Here is a 23,304-nt window from a genome sequence, read left to right as displayed (position 1 = left end):
ACTTTTATTTTTTATTCTTATTCTGATTCTTTCTGGCGTAAGGAAAATGTTCAAAAATAGGGGTGATGAATGCATAACTATACGATGGTACTGTGAACAGTTGATTGTACACCATGGATGATTGCATGGTATGTGAATATATCTCAATAAAACTGAATTTAACAAAAATAAAAATAAAAGTGTAATGATCTTTTAATTACTTTCCCTTTCCTAAGTTTTCTATATATCAAACTCTTCTCTTTTTTCATTTTTTTCTTATAATTTTCTTAAGTGCAAATGTTGCAGAGAACCTGAAACTCACAGTGGACTCAGCAATTTTAAATTGATGACAAGGAAAAATACAGAGTTCAACATCTCTGGATTGATAACTTAAAAGTCACATGGAAAAGCAATCAACTTACCACAAAGTATCTTTTCTTTTTACATCCACCAAACCTATGAGATCATTGGATCTCAAGTAGAAATACTCATATTAAATAAAACAGGAGGTATATCAGAGATCTTTAACCATTTGATTCTTTTAAAATAACCTTTTAAATTTTTAAATAGTTTTGATTTACAGAAAAGTTGCAAAAACAGTACAAAGAACCATTTGATTTTGAAGATCAACCTGCTAGATCATGAACAGACTGCTGTCAGCCCACCATGACCCTTCCTGGGTCCCAGAGCCAATTTTAGGTGGTAGAACGGTATAGTCAAAAGCCCACACTCCTCCTTAACGTAACAGATATTTTCATCTGCCTGATTACACCGAAATTCTCCATAACTTCTCCCTGCTACCCAATTCTAAGACGTCACTGACAAGTCTCCCAACTTACCTTCTCACAAATAACAATAAAAAAGTGATTTCTAGGCATTGAAAAAATAGAATCCGTTTATTTATTTCTCTTTAATGAAGTTATAGACATAAAATGACACCCTTGATCTAGGTGAAATAGTTTTAACTCTTAAAATAGTTTCAAAACACATTACCTCAAAATTTCCTAGGAGACTAAGACTTGTTATAGGTGGAGCACTAGAACTCAAAAATGGTCTTTCATGAACATCTGGATCATTTCCAATGTTTAAACATGGCTGAGGACTATTAAAAAAAAGGGGACACATTATTAAAACGACTTAACCATAATATTTTCCTATTTATTTATGAACAAAACTACCCATAATAATGTTAAAAATAAAACAACTTCAATGCAACTAAATTTTAAGATATAAAATTCTTAATTTAAATTCCTGATTAGATTTTATAATCTAATATATATTATTTTATATAGAAATTATGTAACTTCCTAGTTGTTTTCAACAAAGTGGAATTTATATTACATTAAATAGTGGCATCTACTGGAAATATGTAATAATGCAGATTTCTATATCAAAATCTTCATTTTCAGTTGAAAATAAGAATACAAAAGCACAATTATGTAACTCTTAAAGAAAATAATTAAAGTATTATTTACGAACTTGGAAAAAATTGCTAAGGCTTTTTGGGAAAGAAGTGTAAGGCAAAGGCGGAGGTGAATGACCAGAAATATACAAATTCATGTAAGTGTTGATTTATTACAATGACTAATATATGGTGGCTACTCATTGTCTTCCCCATTCTGTGTGAAATCATATTGCAAATGAAAGCCACTGGAAAATAAGAACCCTGTTATAATTTTAACTTTTAGAGTCAATATCATATCTTGTGAAAGACCAGAATATTGTGTAATTGTTTCATATATTTAGACAATTATGACTCTTAAGACAAATACCTTCTAGATGACAAGCTTTTCAGATGGAGTAATGAAGAATCCAGATCAAAACAACCTGACTGTGTTTTCCTTTGAGGAACCTAAGATCAAAATAATCATTCATGACATTAAAAAAAAAAAAAGACTATAAATTTTCTTGAATTGATGAAACATTTTTCAAATGAAAGTTAAGCATATTTAAAAACAATAAAACATCTTGTTTAACAGCTTACATAAATTATACTCTTTATTACATACTGTTTTTATGCCATAGTTTTATTAAGTAGTGTGAAAAAAAATAGATAATTAATATAAGCAGTTTCACTAGGTTTTGATTTTTAAGAAGCAGAACTATTTGTTCCCCAAACAAAATCTTATGGGAACTCCCAATATATAATATAATATACTTTTATTTTATAAACTTCTGTATAATTTGGGGGGATAAAAAACATTTATAGCTTTAAAAGATAAAACAGAAACAGAGACGGGAGACTGGGATCCCAAAGCTCTGCCACTCCCTTGCGTAACCCCACCCACTGAAGCATTCCCAAGGACCCTAAAGTTTCAGAGAACAGGTTTGGAAAATATTGCTCTAGAATGCCAATCACCATTGTATACCACATTACACTTAAGACAACAAACCACAATCTAGCTCAAATATTCTAAAAATGAAAAGACCCAAGGGTAAAGGTAAAAATCATACACAGCATGCAATTAAGAGATTTGTTGCTCGAATATTAAATAAGTGTAAATTATCAGACTCACTAGTCTAACTGGTGACTAGGAAGACACAAATGATGCTGAGAGTCCATATGTCCTCAGTATATTTGAGATTTGCACAAATTCACCATGCTATTTTTTCATAATTGGAACTTCATGTAAAACTTTTGATCTAAACTCTCGTGCCTCCAATTCTGGAAAGTTCACTACCTTCATTTCTTCTAATCCTGCACCTTCCTCATTCCCTCTAGTCCTTCTTTTGGCACCACTACTAGACTTACACTGAACATCTGATTTTATCTTCCATGCACTTTCATATTTTACCATCTCTTTTCCTTTCTGGTGCTTTCTTCATATCTGTCTTCCCAGTCACTAAATCTCTCTTTGTCTTCAATGTTTAATCCATCTGTATGTGTATGTGCATGTGCATGCATTTATTTCAATTATATTTTTCATGTCTTAATTTCTATTTAGTTCTTCCTCAAATCCACATGTGTTATCTCAGTTCCTTATCTCTGCCTTTATTTACCTCTTGGAACATTTTAACAGATAACTCTCTTTCAGGTTGCTCTGACAACAGGGTTCCTATATGTGTATTCTCCTATTTCTTGCTCCTGGTGATTTTTTTTTAATGTGCTTTGTAATTTTTTACCTCTCTTAGGTCATCTTTAGCAAGTTATTTTCCATGAAAATCTTTGTTGTCCTAGGTTATAGATGTGAAATAGTTTCATGTTTTCTCTGCTAGTAGCCCAATGATTTCATAGGTTACAATCCAGCTTTTATGGTAATTTCTTAGATAGAAGTTTCTGAACCTCATAGACAGCACAAATTCAGAACCGCTTCCATGGGTCACTTACATTTATGACCAATTTCTTTTGGCAGCATCTTTTTCTACCCACTCCATACCTCCCTGACAGAACTTTGAGTAAATACATGGAAGTTTTTCCCCACTACCATTTAAAGGGCAGTCCTCCCCATTTCTGGCTTTATGAAGGAAAAGTTTGGTTTTAGCTCTCAACTATGACTGGTACAGACTTGTGGCCTTGCCTCACCCCAGCAGGGCTTTAAACCCTAGCCCTTTATTTGATTCAGATACCCGAGAGAGCCATTAGTTGCCCCAAATTAGCACTTAGGGATTTCTCTTTCTGGATCTTACACTATTTTTTAAGTTATGTTACACTTTATCTAGCATTTCTGTGTTTGAGAAGGAGGAAGGGTCTTCCTGCAACATCTCAGACTACCATACTGACCAGAGTTCTGTAGTGCTCTTTATACCAGCATGATGCTGAAGAGATAATGTATGTAACCACTTCTATGAACTCTCTGAACAATGTATAATCAATGTCTTATAATGTAGAATATTGGGGACCTAGTGATATAAAGATGCTAGTGAGGGGAAATGATATTCTAATATGTTCAGATGTGTTAATCATGGTGAATTCAAAGGTATGGGAATGGATAGGGGTGATGACTGTTAATGGGATTATAATTATCAAAGCTCTATTAAAGGCAAATAGGATTGAAAGGGGTTGTTAAAAAGCATGTTTCCCACAGATCAGCACTACAAATATAGATAGATGCTTGCATGATATACTTCTAAGGTATGACACTAGCACAGAGAGTTGGAAACAGAAGGGTATATGGGAAAAATCTACCTATTGCATACTAGGGACTATAATTAATAGGAATACCATACTAGTACCACACAAATATTAGGGACAAATAATTAAGGGCTCACAAGAGCTATGAGGTATGTTGGGTCATGAGAATTGTTTAAAATGGACAATGATGAGGATTGTACAACTAAGTAAGGATAATGTGAGATATGGATGGATTATCATGGACATAACATATGCTATGTGAATTTAGGAACCCCCTACTTTATAAATCAAGCCCTCGATCTTGAGGCTTGCTCAGGTGGAACTTACGGTTGTGAAGGGGAGGCTAAGCCCACCTATAATTATGCCTAGTAATCACCTCTAGAGAATCTCTTTTGTTGCTCAAATGTGGACTTTCTCTCTCTAAGCCTAACTCTGCAAATAAATCTATCACCCTTCCCCCAATGTGGGATAGGACATTTGAAAGCTATCACCTCTTCGTATATATATTATATTTCACAATAAGGAAATAACTGAAACTGTGGAACTGTAACCCATAATATTCTTTGAAATATGCTAACTACTTGTTAAAGTATATTTGAAAAGTTATCACTTCCGTGTATATATGTTATATGTTACAGTAAAAAAATATGATTAAAAATCATTCAATGTTATTACTATAAAGGCAGTACTTACTTCGGCAAAAGAAATAAGTAAACAAATAAAAATCTAATTGGAAATGTAGTATGTATGGGAGATTTTTAAGTCTCTGAGTAAGATGATTCAGTTCATGGTCTCCAAGTATGACAGTCATGATTGATTCCAGATGACCCAGCTAGTGGTGTTAACCAGTTCTGATAATAAGATATAAATATATTTATATAAAACTCGACACTAAGATATAAATATATTTATATAAAACTTGACACCAAGTATTTTCTTTACATATAATAACAATTAAAATGTTATACAGAAGGAATTTGAGAAATTTTATAATTTACTAAATTTCATTTTCATTTTTAGTGTTCTTTTCATATTATCCCCTAGCAGGTAATTATGTTATCAAAAATAAAATGTTTTCCAATCAGAAATTTATTAAAAATTTACTTAAATTTTTTGAATTAAAATATAAATAAAATTATTTGCAAGGATTTCAAATGTGTTTCTTCAAGTTATAAACATGAGATAAGAGTTTTTAAAAAAATACTCACAGGACTTGAAAGAAGAGGCAATCCAGTTTGAGGATGGAAGGCCCTGGTTGAGGTTCCATCCAAGGAATGAAAATTATGTTTTCGCCACATACTTGATTGTTTCAGTGGGACATTCTAAGAAAAGAATTAAGACTTTAGTGGCAATATTTACATATTTTTTGGCTTTAGATTCATTCCTAATATGTTTTAAGGTATTAAATCCTAAAGGTGAGGTTGATGATATATATTTCCAGTTAGAAGACACTGTCTAAGGTACTTTTTGTAATATGTTGAATAAACTCAAATGTTCTATAGAAAGTGTGTCTGTGCTGGTTTGAATCTGTTATGTACCCCATAAAAAGCCATGTTCTTTAATGCAGTCTTGTGGGGACAGACCTATTATGGCTGGGATCTTTTGATTAGGTTGTTTCCATGGAGATGTGACCTACCCAATTATGGGGGTGGGGTCCTTTTTGATTAGCTTATTTCTGTGGAGGTGTGACCCTGCCTATTCAAGGTGGGCTTTGCTTGATTGATTTACTGGATCCTTAAGACAGCTCATGGAGACAGCAAGAGAGCTTAGAACTGACACAGATACAGACCCTTGGAGATGAAGACAGAAAGATATTTGGAGATACTAGGCTAAGAGATGAAGCCCAAAGTTTGCCCCAGAGAAGCTAAGTGAGGACCCAGAGATGCTTAAGGAGAAAGTCACTGAAATCAGAAGTTGAAAGCAATGCAACCCAGGAGCAAAGGATTAGCAGATGCCAACCAAGTGACATCCCAGCTGATAGAGGTGTTCCGGGCTTTAAAAAAGCCAATCAATTTCTGGTATATTGCATTTTCGGCAGCTTTAGCAAACCGGAACAGTGTCCAAAATACAGTTGCCTTATCAACATATGGTCATGTTTATAAATACTTAGATCTAGTATCTAATAAGTGATTTGATTCTTTTGAATTTTGAAAATTAAAACTACTCACAGGAAGAAAAAAATTAGTACATTATCCTAAAATATAAAGCTACATCACTATAAAGAGCCATTCTCAGAGAATATAATTTTGTGGGGCAGGATGCAGAAAAATAAGAAACACTGTGAATTTAAAAATAAAAAACGCAGTCACAGTACCATGTTTTTGAAGTGAAACAGGAAATAGATGAATTCTTAGGAATTTGGATGATTTATACCCAAAAGTTTATGTAAAAATGAATAAAAATTAGAATAGAATAATCTGGGTCCTGATATCACCAATTTGCCAGTTTTGTGACCTTGGACAAGTTACTTAATCTATCTAGGCCTCAGGTTCTCATTTGTAAATGGTATTAGCAAAAGCACCTAACTTCATAGGATCATGAGGGGACTGAGTGAGCCAACAGGTTAACATTCAGAAGAGTGACTGGATACACAGTAGATGCTATATGAGCATATCTAAAATGAATTTATGAAAAAGCGATTCTTGGTGGCTTGAAGTATACCTTGGCAAGAGTAAACCTCCCTTATTAGGTACCAGAAAAGATCATGAAAAGCTAATATTCTTAGGGACAACATACAGGTTTGTGACAATTAAAGGTTTAAGAAATTAGAAACTATCATTTAATTAAACCCCATTTGTTAGAAAGTTGAGATTGTCTCCTGAAAAATATAAATTGGAAACAGGGCTAGATTTGAAAACACTAATATCTAGCAAAACTAATCTAGTTGATAAAGAAGATTAACCAAGGGCATTCAGATTTGGATTAAGTCAGTTAAGAAGTAGTTTTCTGTATAAATCAGATGAAAATTATGATACTACATGAGGAAGAAAAAGAAATTTGAGCCTAATAACTTTTGAAGCTTAAAAAATGGTTTTGTAGAAAGTCAAATAAAATGGAAATAACTATCTTGTATTCATATAGTGCTTTAAAGGTATATAAAATATTTCTGTGAGATAGAGAAAAAAGAATTACCATTATTATTTTAAAACTGAGGAGACTGAGACTTTTTTAAAGTTATATCACTCAACCTCACTCCAGGACTAAACCGTGAAACCAAGACTAGAACCTAGGTGGTCTGAACAATTAGCCTAGTGATTTCCCTACAGATATTCCTAAATTCATTAGTTGACCATTTCCATGTACAATAAGCACACTGCTTTACTAGACAAGAGCTGCTAATAAGCTAATGTGAGTTTCATTTCTGATTCCTGTTTACTCTCTAGCCATTATTCACAAGTGCTAAATAAACAAAGAAGGGCAATAGGAAGGACTCAAACCAAGTATTTGGACAGTCCACAAATCTGTCCTTGATTATTTGAAGGTAGTAGGAAGAACTATAGATCAGAAGTCAATCTAAATAATAAACCTAATAAACGGTGAAAAAAAAAAAATAACTGCCATATTAGTAGTTAAAAGAGAAAGTGGAGAGACAGAAACACCCAGAGAGAGTTTTTAGAGAGAAAATCCTCAGAGATGCTGAGAGAGGACCTACAGAAGCTCAGAGAGGAGGCCACTGGAACCAGGAGCTGAGAGCAAGGAAACCTGGGAATGAAGGACCAGCAGATGCCGGCCATGTGCCTTCCCATGTGACAGGGGAACCCTGGATGCCAGCAGCCTTTCTAAGTGAATGGGTTATTTGCAAGGATGGTAATACTAGTTCTGTAGAAGGTTCATTATATTTGACTATGTGTTCCAACCATAGTGAGCATTTTGAGTATTTATAGTTAGACATCCTGTGAACAAAATTCAAACAAATTGTTGGGAATTATATTTGAAATATTAACTGCTGCTTACCAGAACTGCTGTATTTTTCAGTTGTTCACATGTAGATAAAGAGTCTTTTATATCCTTTCTCTGGGAACGGTATTGAGAATTTTCATCAATTGGCTCATTTTTTTCCTGTTCATTTTTTAATTGGTCTGGCTTTTTGCATTTGAAACCATCATTATCTTTATTATAGTAACAACTTTCTGTACTATTAAGTTGTATATTTTGTTCATAAGTCTTGGGCCTTTTCAAATCTTTATTTGAGCATTTATTTTCACGTTTGTGCAAATATCCGGACATTTCCAACATAGTAACTTTTATTTTAGAGTCAATATTTTTTGAATGATCAAACTGGTGATTGTTTAAAGATTCTGGATTACAATTCTCATTTGTTATTATTTTTTTGTTAGATTTACTTGTGCAAATCTGTTTGTCAATACTGTTGTAATCTGAATACTGTTTATCAATTCCATTGCTATTTTCTTGCTCCTTCAGTTGACATCCAGAAAATGTATTTTGCAGTCTGCTTGTCAAATCTAAATTATTTTCTTTGCAATGAGACATATTTGAGGAAGTCGATAAACTAGTAGATTTATTCTGCGTCTCCTGAAATGTCTTTTGGACAATTTCACTAAGATTTTCCTGGGGCTGATTTCTTCTTACTTGAGGTTTCAAAGAGGACTTCACTTTACTATTGCATTTAGGAGAACTAAAAGATATATCAGATATTAGGTTTTTGCCTTCTCTGCTGTCTTCTGTCAAGGAGAATTTTGCATTAGAAATGGAAACAGAAGCATCATCCTTGTTTTTCTCCAATAAATGTTTGTCTTCATACAAATTCCTAAACACTTTAGAAGGAAATGAATTGGAATCATGCACATTGAATGACTGCCGGGGGATATGTGATGCTGTTGGATCAATGTGTTCCAAATGTTGTGCAATTCTTGCAATAACATCTTGCCGCTCTTGGAGTAAAGAGCCTATCAAAGGATTAGTCTCACCAAGGGACTGCCGAGAATAAGGACCATTAGAAACACAAGTTTCGCTTCGAGAAATTTCTGGCTTTACTTTAATTTTCTCACTGGTGTCTTCTGAGGAGGTAAATTCTGAACTACCAGAAGGAATGGAGGAAGTTTCCTTGTATTTCCTCACATTTTCATTTTCCTGTGAAACCCGGAAAAGTTTTGAATTAAATGAACTAGACTCTTGTGTATTAAATGAATGTCCAGAATTATGTGAAGTGCTTGGATCACAATGAATCAAATGCTGAGCAATTCTTGCAATAACTTCTTGTCGATCCTGAATTAAAGAGCCTATTAAAGGATTAGCCTCACCAACTGACTGCCAGGAACTCTGATGGCTAGAGACACTGGGATTGATCAATGAAAATGATTTTAAAGTTCTCACTGATGTTTCATGTGACTTTATATCTCCTAAGCCACTGAAGCCTAAAATATTGGCTTGCGATGTACCGTAGTCAGATTTACTGCCAGTGCTTGGATATAGTTTGACATTTTTGACAGCTGCAGTATATTCTGGAGTTGTGCCATTTTTTACATGTAATACGCTATCAGATGCCATTGTCCAAGTTTGTTTGCTACACAGACGCTGTGAACTGTTTGTACTACTCTGTTCTACTTCTTTAGAATTATGGTGCTGACGGGTTTTAAGTTCATGTTCTTGAATTTTTTTCTCATAAAGTCCAATATTAGTGTGAATACTACAAGTCAAAACTGGGTAATTAGATTGTCTGGGCAAGGACTGAACGCTGACTTTCAAAGCCACATTGTGAGAAACGTTGGGAACAGGAAACACATGTTCAGTTGGAGTCTGGGAAAAATTCCACTGTAGGTCTAAATCAGCAGCACTGATTCTGGAATCAGACAGAAAAATACTGAATCAATGGATTCGAAAAGTTATATTCTAAATATTATATATCATTTAAAAAAAATTTATAGCAGTCATATATTTGTCTTTGTTTGTTTGTATTAATTACCACTGAGGCTTTACCATGTATGTCATTCTGATAAAACCAAAATAAGTAGTATAACAGATTATGGTTGGAATAGAGATGATTTTCTTTTTAAGAATATCAGACCATTTAAGCAATAAAACACAAGAAAATAATAGTTAAAAATTACTTGCCAAAACAGAAAAAAATGCACTCTGTATTACTACTAAATAAATGGATTCAGCTAATTCTGTTATGTAAAGTGATTAAGAGATACTCTCTCTATCTCATGGCCACACCTGCCTAGAGACAATTAGCCAGATGCTCAGAAGCCCGTTTTTTTTTTTAAATACTTTTCAAGGTGGCAAAAATGAAAGTAAGCCTATCGTTAAGGAAATTCAACAGCCCCTGAAGTTTTTCCACTTTATGATGGCAGGACTAAGTCCATTCTTGGTTCTCTAAAGTTAAGTCTAAAGTTTTCTGGAAACTATTCTATACCAAATGTAACTCAACAAGCAAAATTCATACTGATTCTCATCTAAATTTCTCTAACTTGTTTTGAGAAAAACCACAGTAAAATTTTATCCATTTATATTTAGGAATGAACAAAATAAACAATTTAAAAGGCAAAATATCATTCAGCAGCTAACCAACATGGATGAATATGCACTGTCCTCTTCTTGCCCTAGACATACCTGTAAAGAATATTTCGTGGAATAGCACCATGAGAAACACTCAGCCAAGCACTTAACTGTGAAAAAAATACAAATGAGCGGACAGCCAACAGAAGAGTCTTCTCTTCAATAAATCGATCACCGCTCCTAAAGGAAGTAACAGAACATCATCTAAATGTCAGCACGTACAAAATGATGGCATTTTAGAAAGGCGGAAGTTGAAATAAACATATTGCTTAAGATGTATACTTTCAAGAGCATAAGATTGTACTTACCAGTGTCACTTAAAGTCACATAAATCTAAATATATCAAAGAAAAGGTTGTTTTACTACATAAGTATAGAAGTATTCAAAGTCATGATACATTATTAAACTGATTTATACAAAATTATGGAAAACCCGATTTACCGAAGAAGAATAGCCTCAAACTAAGTTTGACAACTTACTGTCGAGGAACTGGCTCCAAGATCCATCTTTCTAACAATAATGCATCTTGCTTAATTGCAGGATCATTTAGATCAATTCCTTCGGTGGTGGGCCCATCGTCGTAGCAGCAGTCTGGTAGTAGCATCACTTCCACCATGACTGGAAGGTTATTCTTCCACAACAATGTGACCTCGGACCTGGTTCTTCTGGCTTGGCGACACTTAGAGAAAATGAATATAATCAAAATGTCACAGTAACCCACCTAATTTTATATTTAAATTAAAAAATTCTAACTGTAGAGCAGGCATCTGTATGAAAAATGAGTCATTTATTGAAAAGCTTTGCTCAGGCTTGGCTATTTAAGTTTCTTCAGTAAATAAATGGATTAATCCTGGTGAGTACAAGGATTGGTATCGTAATACAATATTACGGTGCAAGTTTTCCTGGAGAATGGATACCTTAGCTCTATCTTATGGAAAAAGAGCTGTCACTCATAACATCTGACAAGCCTGTGAGTTAGCCTAGCCTTGCCTAGTTTTTAAATTATATCATTACTACAGAAGAAAGAATGACTGTATGTCTAAAAACCAAAATATTAAAAATTCATTTCAATTAAGCACTCAAAACAGACAAAATTTTTAGAGTTTAGAATTTTGGATTACATTTGAGACACTATTAACTGGGAGAAAAATCTTTAAAGCAAATTATATACTAGCCATCAAATAATTTGTTTTAACATTATACAAAAACATTAATATGATTGCAAAAATTATCCCCCATTTGAAAAAAAACAGGAACATGAGGGAAGTTAGTCAATGTGGGGGGAAGTACTCATGAACATTAATTTACTAAATAATCTAACTTCCTAAAAGCAAAAGCAAAAGCAAATTCAACTTAAACTAAGATTCTGATGTATGGTTACTAGAGAAGAAAATCTTCCACACTGCAATTCAGCTTTACACTGAGGGTGGATAATAGGTGCAAAGTTCTTCCAATTGCAGGATGGACCAAGAACACAAAGTGAATGGGTCAATGCTGAGACTCTAAAAATAAAGAAAGCTAATCACAGCAGCAATGGCAGTCTAGAGTGTGAACAGGAGGCAAGTATGAAATTGGCTACCTATTTGCCTGTTGAAAACAGACCTACAAACTGTGCCATGAAGAGCCTTGTTTAAGAGCCAAGACCATTAGCTATGGTCTTGGATTAGGATTTTTTTTTTTTTTTTTTTTTTTTTGCATCTGCTTTTGCATTAGGGTTGTAACCAATTTAATACTTAAATTTGAAAGTTGTAAATGTGAAGTAATGAAGGTGATGTCAGAAATTAAATTCATTTATAGAAAAGATAAATCATAAGCATTGAATCCACGACTCTCACCTGGACCAACTTATCACTACATTCATGTTTGGTTGTTACTGGGTAACAGGACTGTGCTGGAGGGCAATGAAAACTTTCCGTACGACCTTTAACAGAACATTCAGGTGTTCGTCCTTCTGTGATTAGCAAAGCCAAAGAGACCAAGAACTCTTCTGCATCGTATTCAAAATATTCATCTAGGGTATCTGGTATTTAAAAAAATAAGGAAAGAAGAGTCCTCACTTTAATGTACTCTTAGTAAGAATTAATCTTATACACCTAAAAAAAAAAATGGCACATTCCATTTTCAAGTATATTCAGTTAAAGAGAATAAAGCTGAGGCAATCAAAATGCAGTAAACTTGTTTCACTAGACAGAGAAGTGAAAAGATGGAGAACTCCAATTCCAGTTAAAACAAAGGTGGTTAAAATTATGGCATAAAGTTGTTTTTATGTAAACTTCAGTTAAAATGACATCTAAGATTTAGGAACACATTTACAATACTATAGTAATTATATTTTTGGATCATAAGTACAATGGTTTTAAAACTTGAAACATCACCAATAGCCAAAAGTTTAAAATGCCTTAAAATGTCATATTTTTAGCCAAGATGTTTAATACTGTTATTAAATATTAGAAAAAGATGCAGATCCAACTGCATATTTCTCCCATCCTCTCCTTAACTAGTTCCTTGCACTCATAGCCCTAACTTTGCGATGTGGACATTCATAGCCAGGGACTCCTCTCTACTTTTGCTATATAGTAGTAGTACTTGAAGACAATGCTTTAATTATCCACCAGAAGAAGGCAGGCCCATTTTGCAAAATACATAAAGTGTATTTGCTGGTTACTATGCAGTTCCAAACAATCTAACCTGTAATTGTTTTCACTCAGCTGTAGTAATTAAAAAAATTCCTAAGTATTCTGATTTTTTAAGCATAGTTCACTTACAAAATTGTTGCATACATACACACACCAATATTTTGTGCAATCCTAAAAAAAGAAGCTTTCTCTTATCCCTGTCAATTAAGCAACAATTATTTCAAGTGCCTCCTGTACTGTATATTAGGTGAAAAGGAGACACAGAACTGTTCTGCACATAGTTCTAGTCTCAAAGACCTTATGATTTAGAGATGATTTTAAAAAAACAAAAACAAAAACAGAACAATGTAGCATATAATAAATTCCAAATAAGGATTTCGGACAACAGTGATAAAATTCTGCAAAAGAAATAGGTGTTGAGCTGATAAAAGTGAGTGGTTTAGAGAATAACGTGCTTTCGAGTTTATACCAGGAATCCCAGGGAAAAAAAAAAAAGGTGAATGGACATTCCAAACAAAGTAAATAATATGATCAAAATGGCAACACATAAAACATGTTTAAGGGAGGGTGAGAAAAAAGTGCTGCTTAAGTAGAGGATTTATAGATAAAGCATAGAAAGGACACAGCTGGAGCCAGTTTTAATAGCTGTGAAGGGTATGATGAAGAATGCCTATTTCTAGCCTCAGGAAGGCTTAATGAGGAAAAGAAACCTAGAGAGCTTTGAGTGAATTTGATTGAACTGGTTCTTTTAAAAAGACCATTGAAAAAAGTTTCCCTAAAATTGCATTCATAATACATGAACTAGAAGTCGCTAGTTAGATGGTAACAATCATTTTCAGGTATTGCCAGTTCCAAGTACTTTCTACACTTTAACTCATTTGATCCTCAGAGCAGCTCTAGAAGGTGGGGACCATTACCACTATTTTACAGAGAAGAAAAAAAAGCATAGAGAGATTAAGTAACTTGTGATGTGAACCCAGACAGTCTGGCTCCAGAATCTGTGCCCTTCACTACCACCCATGCCATGTTTCATCATGGCTATAAATTTTGCTTTCACAAATATTTTAGTATGTCTGTAAAAATACAATAAATTAAAATGAAAATAATATCAACATATATTTTAATAAAATATCTTGGTATTTTTATGGTATAGAATTGGTTTCCAGGAATGAAACCCTAATTTATAGTAATACGCCAGCTGGAAGAAGAAAAAAGAAGGGCTCAACTTTCAACTTTCCTGTGGTCTCCTAAACTCACCGAGTTAAATCATTGTGTCCTTCATAAAGAGGGAGGCAAAGATGAAAAGGAGTCCATTTAATCCCTTTCCCTGGTGGTTCTGTGGTATTTCAAGGCTAGTTCAGGCTTGCCATGGACCACACGGCATGTGAGATAATCTTAGAATGCTAAGAATTGTGGCAGAGCAGTGGTTCCTATGCTGAGTGATGTCAACAAGTCAGCTCCTCCATGTGAGTACCAAGAATTGTCTGCAGCCCAAGTTATGTCTCATATATAGGTGCTACTACTTTTAAAAACAATCTATACATATTATTGGGACTACTAAACTATAAATTTATATTAAAGCAGCACTGAATAAATAGTAACTTTACATCATTATGATCAGGAACACTAAAAATAAAACTACTATTGTGTGGGGTTTGTGAAATTTTAACCTTTAACAGGGGTTCTCACTCACGAAAAGTTTAGGGACCACCGCTGAGAAGGAATATCTATCAGCCTGGTTATGGCTGCCCAGCAATCAGACAACCTACAGTGACTCTGGCATCATTCAAGCCATATAAATGGAGATTCTCTCTCATTGCTTCCTATGAAGCACTAGATTAGAGCACAACTCTATAAATCACTGCAAAGAATACAAACTATTATTAAGGAAATTGGCTAAAAGTGGAATTTACTTACTATACTTGGGTGCTGAAGTCTAGAACTTAAAATCAAGAAACCTAAGTTTTAATCCCAGTAAATTCATCCAATTCATCATACACTTTCCACTAAGTTTTAAGAGATGACTGAGGTAGGAGTCATACCTCCACTAAGTTAAATATAAATAAGACATGGATCCTACACTAAATAAATCCTCTGACTAGTAGGCAAGACAATTAAGTACATATTATAATACACTGTAATAACTGATAGTACAGAGGAGAGGACAGACAGGTGGTTGGGTGGGGATATGTGGTACAGGATGGTGGGCAAGAAAGCTTCTACAGTAGTGATTTATCACTGAAGGCAAGTTACTTAATGTTTTCCACACCAAAATGAAAGTAGCATCTGCCTAGTTACCTGAAAGAACTTTAGGAAGATTATGTAATTACAAAGCTTTGAAAAATATAAAGTACATTGTCCCCATCCTTAATGGTGCACCCAGGCAGTCTAGTTTAAATTGTGTGACATTGTCTCTTAACCCCACCAAACACAATCGAATCAAAGTGGGCACCTGATCCAAGCTGAGCTAAATTCTTTTTCCCAGACACTGGAATTAAGATTCGGAGATGTTAGTTGGTCCCTGCTACGACCTGAACTGAGGCAATGTACACTATGTGCCATACAGTAGCCATAGGGCTGCCTTGGGCATGGGACAGTAAAGGAGAGAATGAAAAAAAGAAGATGGTGAAAGAGAAGCAAGAGAATACTTGTCCAAACAAAATTTTTAAGAAAGTAGTTTCCTTGATTTTTGACAGTGTTCTAGTCCTTCATGAAGCCTACTGAGAGATAATTCTGCATCCCTATTAATCAGTTCCTTTTAAGCTTTTTGAGTGGCTTATTTGTAAACAAATGCACTTGACTAATAACTATAATGTATTGTTACAATTTTACAGAAGACACAAAAAATTTTGTTGCTTTTATTCTATGAATAAGTATTGAGGAAAATAAAACTTTCTAAAAACATGAATCTCAAAATTAAAATTTTCTTCTGATTAAAAAGTAACACATTTACTGAGAAATTTATAAAATTCAAAAAAAGATAAAAATAAAAATAACTCATAGTCTCCTTTCCCAGAAACATCTACTATTAACCTTGCAGTCTTTTTCTACTTTTTCAATTTTTAAAAACAAAATTAGGTTTACACCATATAGTTTTTAATCCTGCTTTTTTCCATGTAACATTACATAGTGTACTCTTTTCAAATCATCAAACCATCTTTTAAAATGTTAAATTCTGTAACATTCCATAATTCTTTTAAATCTGAATCTAGAACTCTTCCCACTGTATCACACACTCAGCTCATCACCTTTGCATCACTGCCTTGGGATTGACTAAGCCCCATTCACAGGCCCCTAACCAGAGCACTGATGTATATGATTTCCCGAAACACTGTTCCAAAGTCCGGCTAATAACTCTTCACTCCCTTTATGAAATTTTCTTCACGCCTACCTCAGTCATCTCTTAAAACTGCTTTTTAAATAAACTATCACCACCGTACATATCCTAAAAGAACACAAGTATTTTTGCTGCTGAGAGCGCTACAGAAAACTACGAGATTATCAGATCATCCAAAGGATGGGGGGGAGGGGAGAGCACTATGGGGATATATGAAAGAGGAGATGAAGTGTGTGTCTAGTCTTTTGGGCTACTAAGATTCACTAAATTGTTACCCTTATGCCTGGAAAACTACACTATATCTCCAAAACTCCTAACAGGTAGTGGTTTATTCACATACTGGGAATCACTTAAAGTGATAAAAACTAATTATGAAAACATTTTTGAATAATATAAAATTTTACTAAGATTCAGTTGCTTACGCAGAGTATGACTCCCGGGGATGAATGTGGACCCAGTATCATGGGACTGAGAGTATCTTCTTGACCAAAAGGGGGATGCAAAATGAGACGAAATAGTTTCAGTGGCTGAGAGATTTCAAATGGAGTCGAGAGGTCACTCTGGTGGACATTCTTATGCACTATATAGATCACACCTCTTAGGCTTTAATGTATTGGAATAGCTAGAAGTAAATACCTGAAACTACCAAACTCCAACCCAGCAGTCTGGACTCCTGAAGACAATTATATAATAATGTAGATTACAAGGGGTGACAGTGTGATTGTGAAGACCTTGTGGATCACACCCCCTTTATCTAGTGTATGGATGAGTGGAGGAATGGGGATAAAAACTAAAGGACAAATGGGATGGGATGGGGGGATGATTTGGGTGTTCTTTTTTCACTTTTATTTTTTATTCTTGTTCTGGTTCTTTCTGATGTAAGGAAAATGTTCAGAGATAGATTGTGGTGATGAACGCATAACTATGTTATCATACTGTGGACAGTGGATTGTATATCATGGATGATTATATGGTGTGTGAATGTATTTCAATAAAACTGAATTTAAAAAAAAAAGATTTAGTTGTTTTGGTAATTACCTCCTCAGATAGTAAACTATATAAACTCTAAAACCATGGTTTTTGTCTGTGAATAAGTTATATATGACTCCTTAGCCAGGATGTTAAACATTTAAATGAAAATTTGGAAACAAAATCAAGGAAGACAGTAGCTATCTATTAGTTACCTATGTAACTGATACATAAAATATTGCAAGGAATACTATGGATTATACAATGGTATTATGAAATATAAAATTCTACTTAAGTGCATGTGTCTATATAATGACAAGTTTTAGGAATTTGTCAAAAAATTTATGGGTATCTGAATTTTAATAAATGAAAATATGGAATCATAGTAGTCATTAGAAAATTTGCATAGTTAAAAGTATGATAATGTTAATCTCTAAAACACCAGAAAGCAGAGTTTACTGAAGCAAAGAATAAGGCTAGTAACTTAGCCATTGGGAAAACTTTGGACAATTGGAATGATCCATAGATGAAAGTAACTTACTTGGTAGGAACAAATTCTTCATCACTAGAAGTTTTCAAAGACAGGATGATAAACACTTGCCAGGGTGTAGTTGAAAGGATTTAGACATCAAGCAGATGGGTTGATGACTCCAACCCTGAGGTTCTATGAATCTCTACTTTGAAAAAATCCCAAAGAAACTGCAGGGGAAAGGCCAGAATCATTCTCTCCCTCTTAACCATTATTCACCATATTTGTTCATTGTTGATGTCTCTGGATCCTTGATTTAGAACAAAAACCCAGATAGTTCAGAGTTACTGCAAAGCTCTAAGGGGAATGGAAGATTATCTTTCCCATGACTGGGATGCTCTAGATGTGATTCAATTTACTTCTAAAGGCTGTAAGGCAGTAGAAAGATACCACACTCCTCATGCCATGGAATAAAATAGCAATAGAGGCCTAGAAACAACCTGGGGGGCTGCTAACAAGAAAATTCTCAAAAAACTATTATTAGTCCTATATAGTAAACACACAAAAACACATACACTAAATTAAAATAAATTACTATGCTCTGACTGGTGTTAGATAAACGATCAGGACTATTAACTGAAAAATAATGTGTAAATAAAAACATTACTTAGTGTCATATATTTTAATTACTTGGAGTTATTGCTTTTTAGAACTCCTACTATCCTTTGAGTAGGTCACAATTTGGTTGCTTACTACAGAAGTTTGTGAAGTCACATTTAAGTAACAGCATATTGATACAAGTATTGAAAAGTTGGAACTCAGCACTTTGAAACTTTTTTTTTGCTTTTTAAAAATACAATTTTTAAAATTAAATAACTAGAACCTCATATTGAAATATAAGAAACATATGTGGATTGGAGTAGAGGCATCTGAAAATGGATGTTAAGAATTAGCGGAAGTGGGAATGCTCAAAGAATTGGACTGACTTGCTTGACATAGCCAGAAAGTGGGTATTCAAACTTCATTTATTTGGCAAATATTTATTATACACCTATTATGTGCCAGGCACTTTCATATACACTGGGACTTAGAGCTTATCTTCTAATAGTGGGAGAGAAAAACAAAAACAAATAAGAAAAATTAAAGATGGTGAAATGCTGTGCCGTAATAGTAAAAAGGGTGATGTGAAAGTTGGCAGTGACATGAGAGGATAATTAGTCGATCATGGTGTCATGCAAGCCAAGAGAAAAAGATGTTTCAAGGAGAGAATGGTCAACACTATCAAACACTGGTGAGGTTTAATAAAATATAAAAGAGAACTGACCATAAAGAAATCATTGGCAACTTTAACAATAGCAATCTCAGTAGACAGTAATGATGGAAGATTTGACAGATGTGACATAGATTGTCAATTATTCTGAAGGGTATAGCAGATAAATACAAAAGTCAACTTTCCCAGTCCTCCCTTACAACAATGGCCATTCATGTATCTTAATAGCCCTTTCTATAAATGCAAGACAAGTATTAAATACACAGTATCATCACTCATACAGAATTGTCTCCAAATCTCAAATTAGAATAAAGGAAGTTCTAATTCCTTCTCCTTATCAGTTATTGGAGTGGGGGTTGGGAGGGCATTCTCCTTCATCATGATCCTAAAATCCAATTACTAAGTCTTATTAATTTATTATTTTAAATTCTCTTGGATATAAACTCTTTTTAGGTTCTTATTACTTTATGCTTGAATTACTACAACACACTTTTAGCTAATATCTAGGACTTAAGGCCCTTCCTTATTTGTCTTGCACCACAGTACTGATTAATCTTCCTGAAAAGCCATTTCATCACATTTCTCGCAGCTTAAAGGATTTTCTTTTGTCTTTTTTTTTTTTTAACTGACTCCATAACTATCTATTGGAGTCACGTAAATTTGTACATCTGACATCAGGGCAAGAGTCACCACATAGAGCCAGCTGTACAAGCTGTACACAGCACAATTCCTGGAGGCATCAATCACTGAGGCCAATGTGAGTTTGTTTCCTTGAAGTGACCCTGCTTAAAGTCTCCTATTAACTTTCTCCACTTTTGCATCATTTCATCTTTTCACAGTTCCCTACATGGTCTCTACATTCCAGCTAAAATGTTCTCTATGTGATGTCCTGTTCATATCATACCTTGTGCCTTTGTTCGTTCTTTTTTCTGCTTATCAGGCATGCCTTCCTCCTCTTTCTACCAACCCAGAATTATCTGAAGAGCTTTCCTGACTCATTATCTTTTCCACAAAAGAGCCCTTTCCTAATTACTTCCCCCACTGATCTTTCATTTACTTTGTACCCTTCCCTAGAACCTGCATAAACTGTCTAGCCTACGAATGGTCTCCTCAGGGTGGTGCATAGTCCTAAGGTCATGAATTTTACCTCTGTGTAGGTGTCACTCTTTTCCATGGGCAAACTGTACTGGTAATTTCAACCAACAATCTCACAAACTTTGGACACTAGTCACAAAGGTAATGAAAAAGCAAAAGGATAGATCGCTGTAAATAAAACCACTTCAGGTAAAACTTAGCATTATATTAACAGCTTTATAGTTAAACCATCCCATTATTCCTTTATAATAATATTCCTAGTATTTCATGAACAAATATCTCTTAATTGAAATATTTTTGGGTTCTAACTATGTGTTCCAAACTCAAAGGTGTGTGTTGCATGTGTGTGTGTTTTAAGTGAGAATTGTAAAGGATCTTAGATCTACCTTATTTCCAGATGAGAAAATAAAGTACAAAGACATCAACTTTCTTGCACAAACTTGTATATTGCAAACTAAAATCCAGGCTTCTTGATTCCTAGTGCAACTCATTTTCCATAGGCCATGTGGAGTCTTTAAGCAGAGAACAGGAGGCAGAGTTGACTGTAGTGCCAAGTGTTAAAAATAGTGACTGCGGTTACAAATGAGAGAGCAATGTTTATAGGTACACTATTTTATTAATATTAGTTACACATAAATATTCGATTACAGAGTAGTATCTTGAATAGACGTTACTGCTAACCAATTAGAAAAAAACTGTTTGTTTGTTTTTTAATTCTCAGCATTCTCGTGCCAGTTTGAAACTGTTATGTACCCCAGGAAAGACTATGTTCTTTAATGCAATCTAGTGGGGGCAGACTTATTATGGGTGTGATCTTTTGATTAGATTGTTTCCATGGAGATGTGACCCCACCCATCCAAGGTGGGTCTTGAATAGTTTACTGGAGTCCTTAAGAGGGCTCAGGGGCCGACACAGACCCAGATGCTTGGAGATGCAGACAGAAAGACATTTGGAGATGCTAAGCCCAGAGTTTGCCCTGGAAAAGCTAAAAGAGGACCCTCAGATGCTTAGAAACACCCTAGGAGAACAAGCAAGGATGCACAGGAGCTGAGAGAGAGAAGCTAAGAGAGACAGAAGCCCAGAGACATTTTGGAGAAAGCCATTCTGAAACCAGAACCCAGGAACAAAGGATCAGCAGATGCCAGCCACGTGCCTTCCCAGCTGACAGAGGTGTTTTGGATGACATCAACCTTTCTTCAGTGAGGGTATCCTCTTGTTGATGCCTTGGTTTGGACACTTTTATGGCCTTAGAACTGTAAATCTGAAACCTAATATATCCCCTTTATAAAAGCCAATCCATTTATAGTATTTTGCGTAACGACAGCTTTACCAAACCACAACAACTCTATTATGAAAAAGATTAGTGAGCTGTAAACAAACTTATTACATACTGACTTTTAAAGGCAACTTCCCAGGCTTGTATATGGTTTAAATTCAACCATATCTGTTCTGTATTTATATTATACAATGATAATTAAAATTCAAAATTATGATTAAAGTATTGTAATATCCTGAGGTGCTATCTGAAAAACTAGTTTTTTAAAAAGTACTCTAGCTCTTTGAAATGTATGGCCCTGTATAAATTATATAACTTCTGTTTCAGTTTTTTCATCTATTAAATGGGGAGAATAATAATATCCACCTTTAAATGGTAGTTACAAGGATTATTTGTTAAAATGTTAAAATACTGTCTGACACACTGCATTTGTTAAATTAAAAAAAAAAAAAAGTTGTACTTAGGTCTCTTCCCTGTTTTACAGATGAGAAAACAAAATTTGTAAAATAATTCGCCCAAGGTCACACACATTATCAGTAAGTGGGAAAACCATCTGTAAGCCAGCTTTCCACTACCAATAGTCCTTAACAATTATGAATTACAGATTGCTCATACTTTTTTATTTAGGACAAAAATGACTGAAGAACTCTTAGCTATGTACTGCAAAGTACTGAAAACAGGGACTTAAGATACTTGTACACGATTGTTCATTGCAGCATTATTCTCAGTAGTCAAAAGATGAAAACCCATGTTCATCAAGAGATGAAGGGATAAACAAAAGCTGTTACATACATATAATGGAATACTACTCAGCATAAAAAGGAATGAATTTCTGATACAAGCTACAATATGGATGAACCTTGAAAACATTATGCTAAGTGAAATAAGCTACACACAAAATAACAAAATATTGTATGATTCCACTTATATGAAATATCTAGTTAACACAAATTCATAAAGGCAGAAAGTAGATTAGAGGTTATCAGGGACTAGGGGGAGGGGGAATGGAGTTACTGCTTAATTGGTAGAATTTCTATTTTGGGTGATGAAAATGTCTTAGTAGATTATGGTGATGGTAGCACACTATTGTAAAAGTAATTAACATCACTGAATTGTGCACTTTAAAATGGTTTAAACACCAAAATTTGTTATATAGGCGTTACCAGTTTTTTTTTTAAATGACTCAAGAGGCTACTTTCCCAATGTAGGAGACAGATTTTTGAAACTCCTCAGACACATCCTCGAGGATTTCTGATATTAAAATAATTTATATATATATATAGTTAATTTTTTAAAAAAGAAAAAAAACAATGAAAAAAATGCAGAGCCCCCTTGAGGAGCTAGTGGAGAATGCAGGGGAGTTAGCCTTCCCCACATCGATGGCTGCTGATGTGCTCACAGACATAGGGGACTGGTGGTTTGATGGGTTGAGCCCTGTACCACAGGACTTGCCCTTGGCAAGACTGTTGCTGCAAAGGAGAGGCTAGGCCTGCCTATATTGTGCTAAGAGCCACCTCTCGAATGACACTTTGTTGCTCAGATGTGGCCCTCTCTCTCTAGCTAAGCCAACTTGGCAGGTGAAATCACTGCCCTCACCCCTACGTGGGATCTGACACCCAGGGGAGTGAATCGCCCTGGCAACGTGGAATATGACTCCCGGGGAGGAATCTAGACCCAGCATC

The 23,304-nt window shown here is 34.6% G+C and overlaps 1 protein-coding gene across 8 annotated transcripts in view; it reads right to left on the bottom strand.

The window, feature by feature from the left end:
- Positions 1-23,304, bottom strand: part of FAM214A (family with sequence similarity 214 member A) — a 137,446-nt gene that overhangs the window by 22,095 nt on the left and 92,047 nt on the right. For 7 of the 8 annotated variants that reach the window (XR_005216461.1, XM_037833932.1, XM_037833933.1 and 4 more), the window contains 7 exons: positions 12,406-12,590; positions 11,050-11,249; positions 10,625-10,750; positions 8,006-9,851; positions 5,260-5,373; positions 1,752-1,831; positions 973-1,081 (listed from right to left, as the gene is read on the bottom strand). Coding sequence is in view for 7 of the 8 variants with exons in the window: in XM_037833932.1 (XP_037689860.1) it covers positions 973-1,081; positions 1,752-1,831; positions 5,260-5,373; positions 8,006-9,851; positions 10,625-10,750; positions 11,050-11,249; positions 12,406-12,590 (2,660 nt within the window). In the remaining variant the exon portion in view is untranslated. Of the gene's footprint in view, positions 1-972; positions 1,082-1,751; positions 1,832-5,259; positions 5,374-8,005; positions 9,852-10,624; positions 10,751-11,049; positions 11,250-12,405; positions 12,591-18,053; positions 21,142-23,304 lie in introns of those variants that run through there. The other variant, XM_037833930.1, reaches the window with a different exon arrangement.

Source organism: Choloepus didactylus, chromosome 4 (assembly GCF_015220235.1).
Source record: "Choloepus didactylus isolate mChoDid1 chromosome 4, mChoDid1.pri, whole genome shotgun sequence".
Classification (NCBI taxonomy): domain Eukaryota; kingdom Metazoa; phylum Chordata; class Mammalia; order Pilosa; family Megalonychidae; genus Choloepus; species Choloepus didactylus.
The sequence above is the reverse complement of the archived record's forward strand: the minus strand, read 5'-3'. Positions and strand labels throughout refer to the sequence as shown.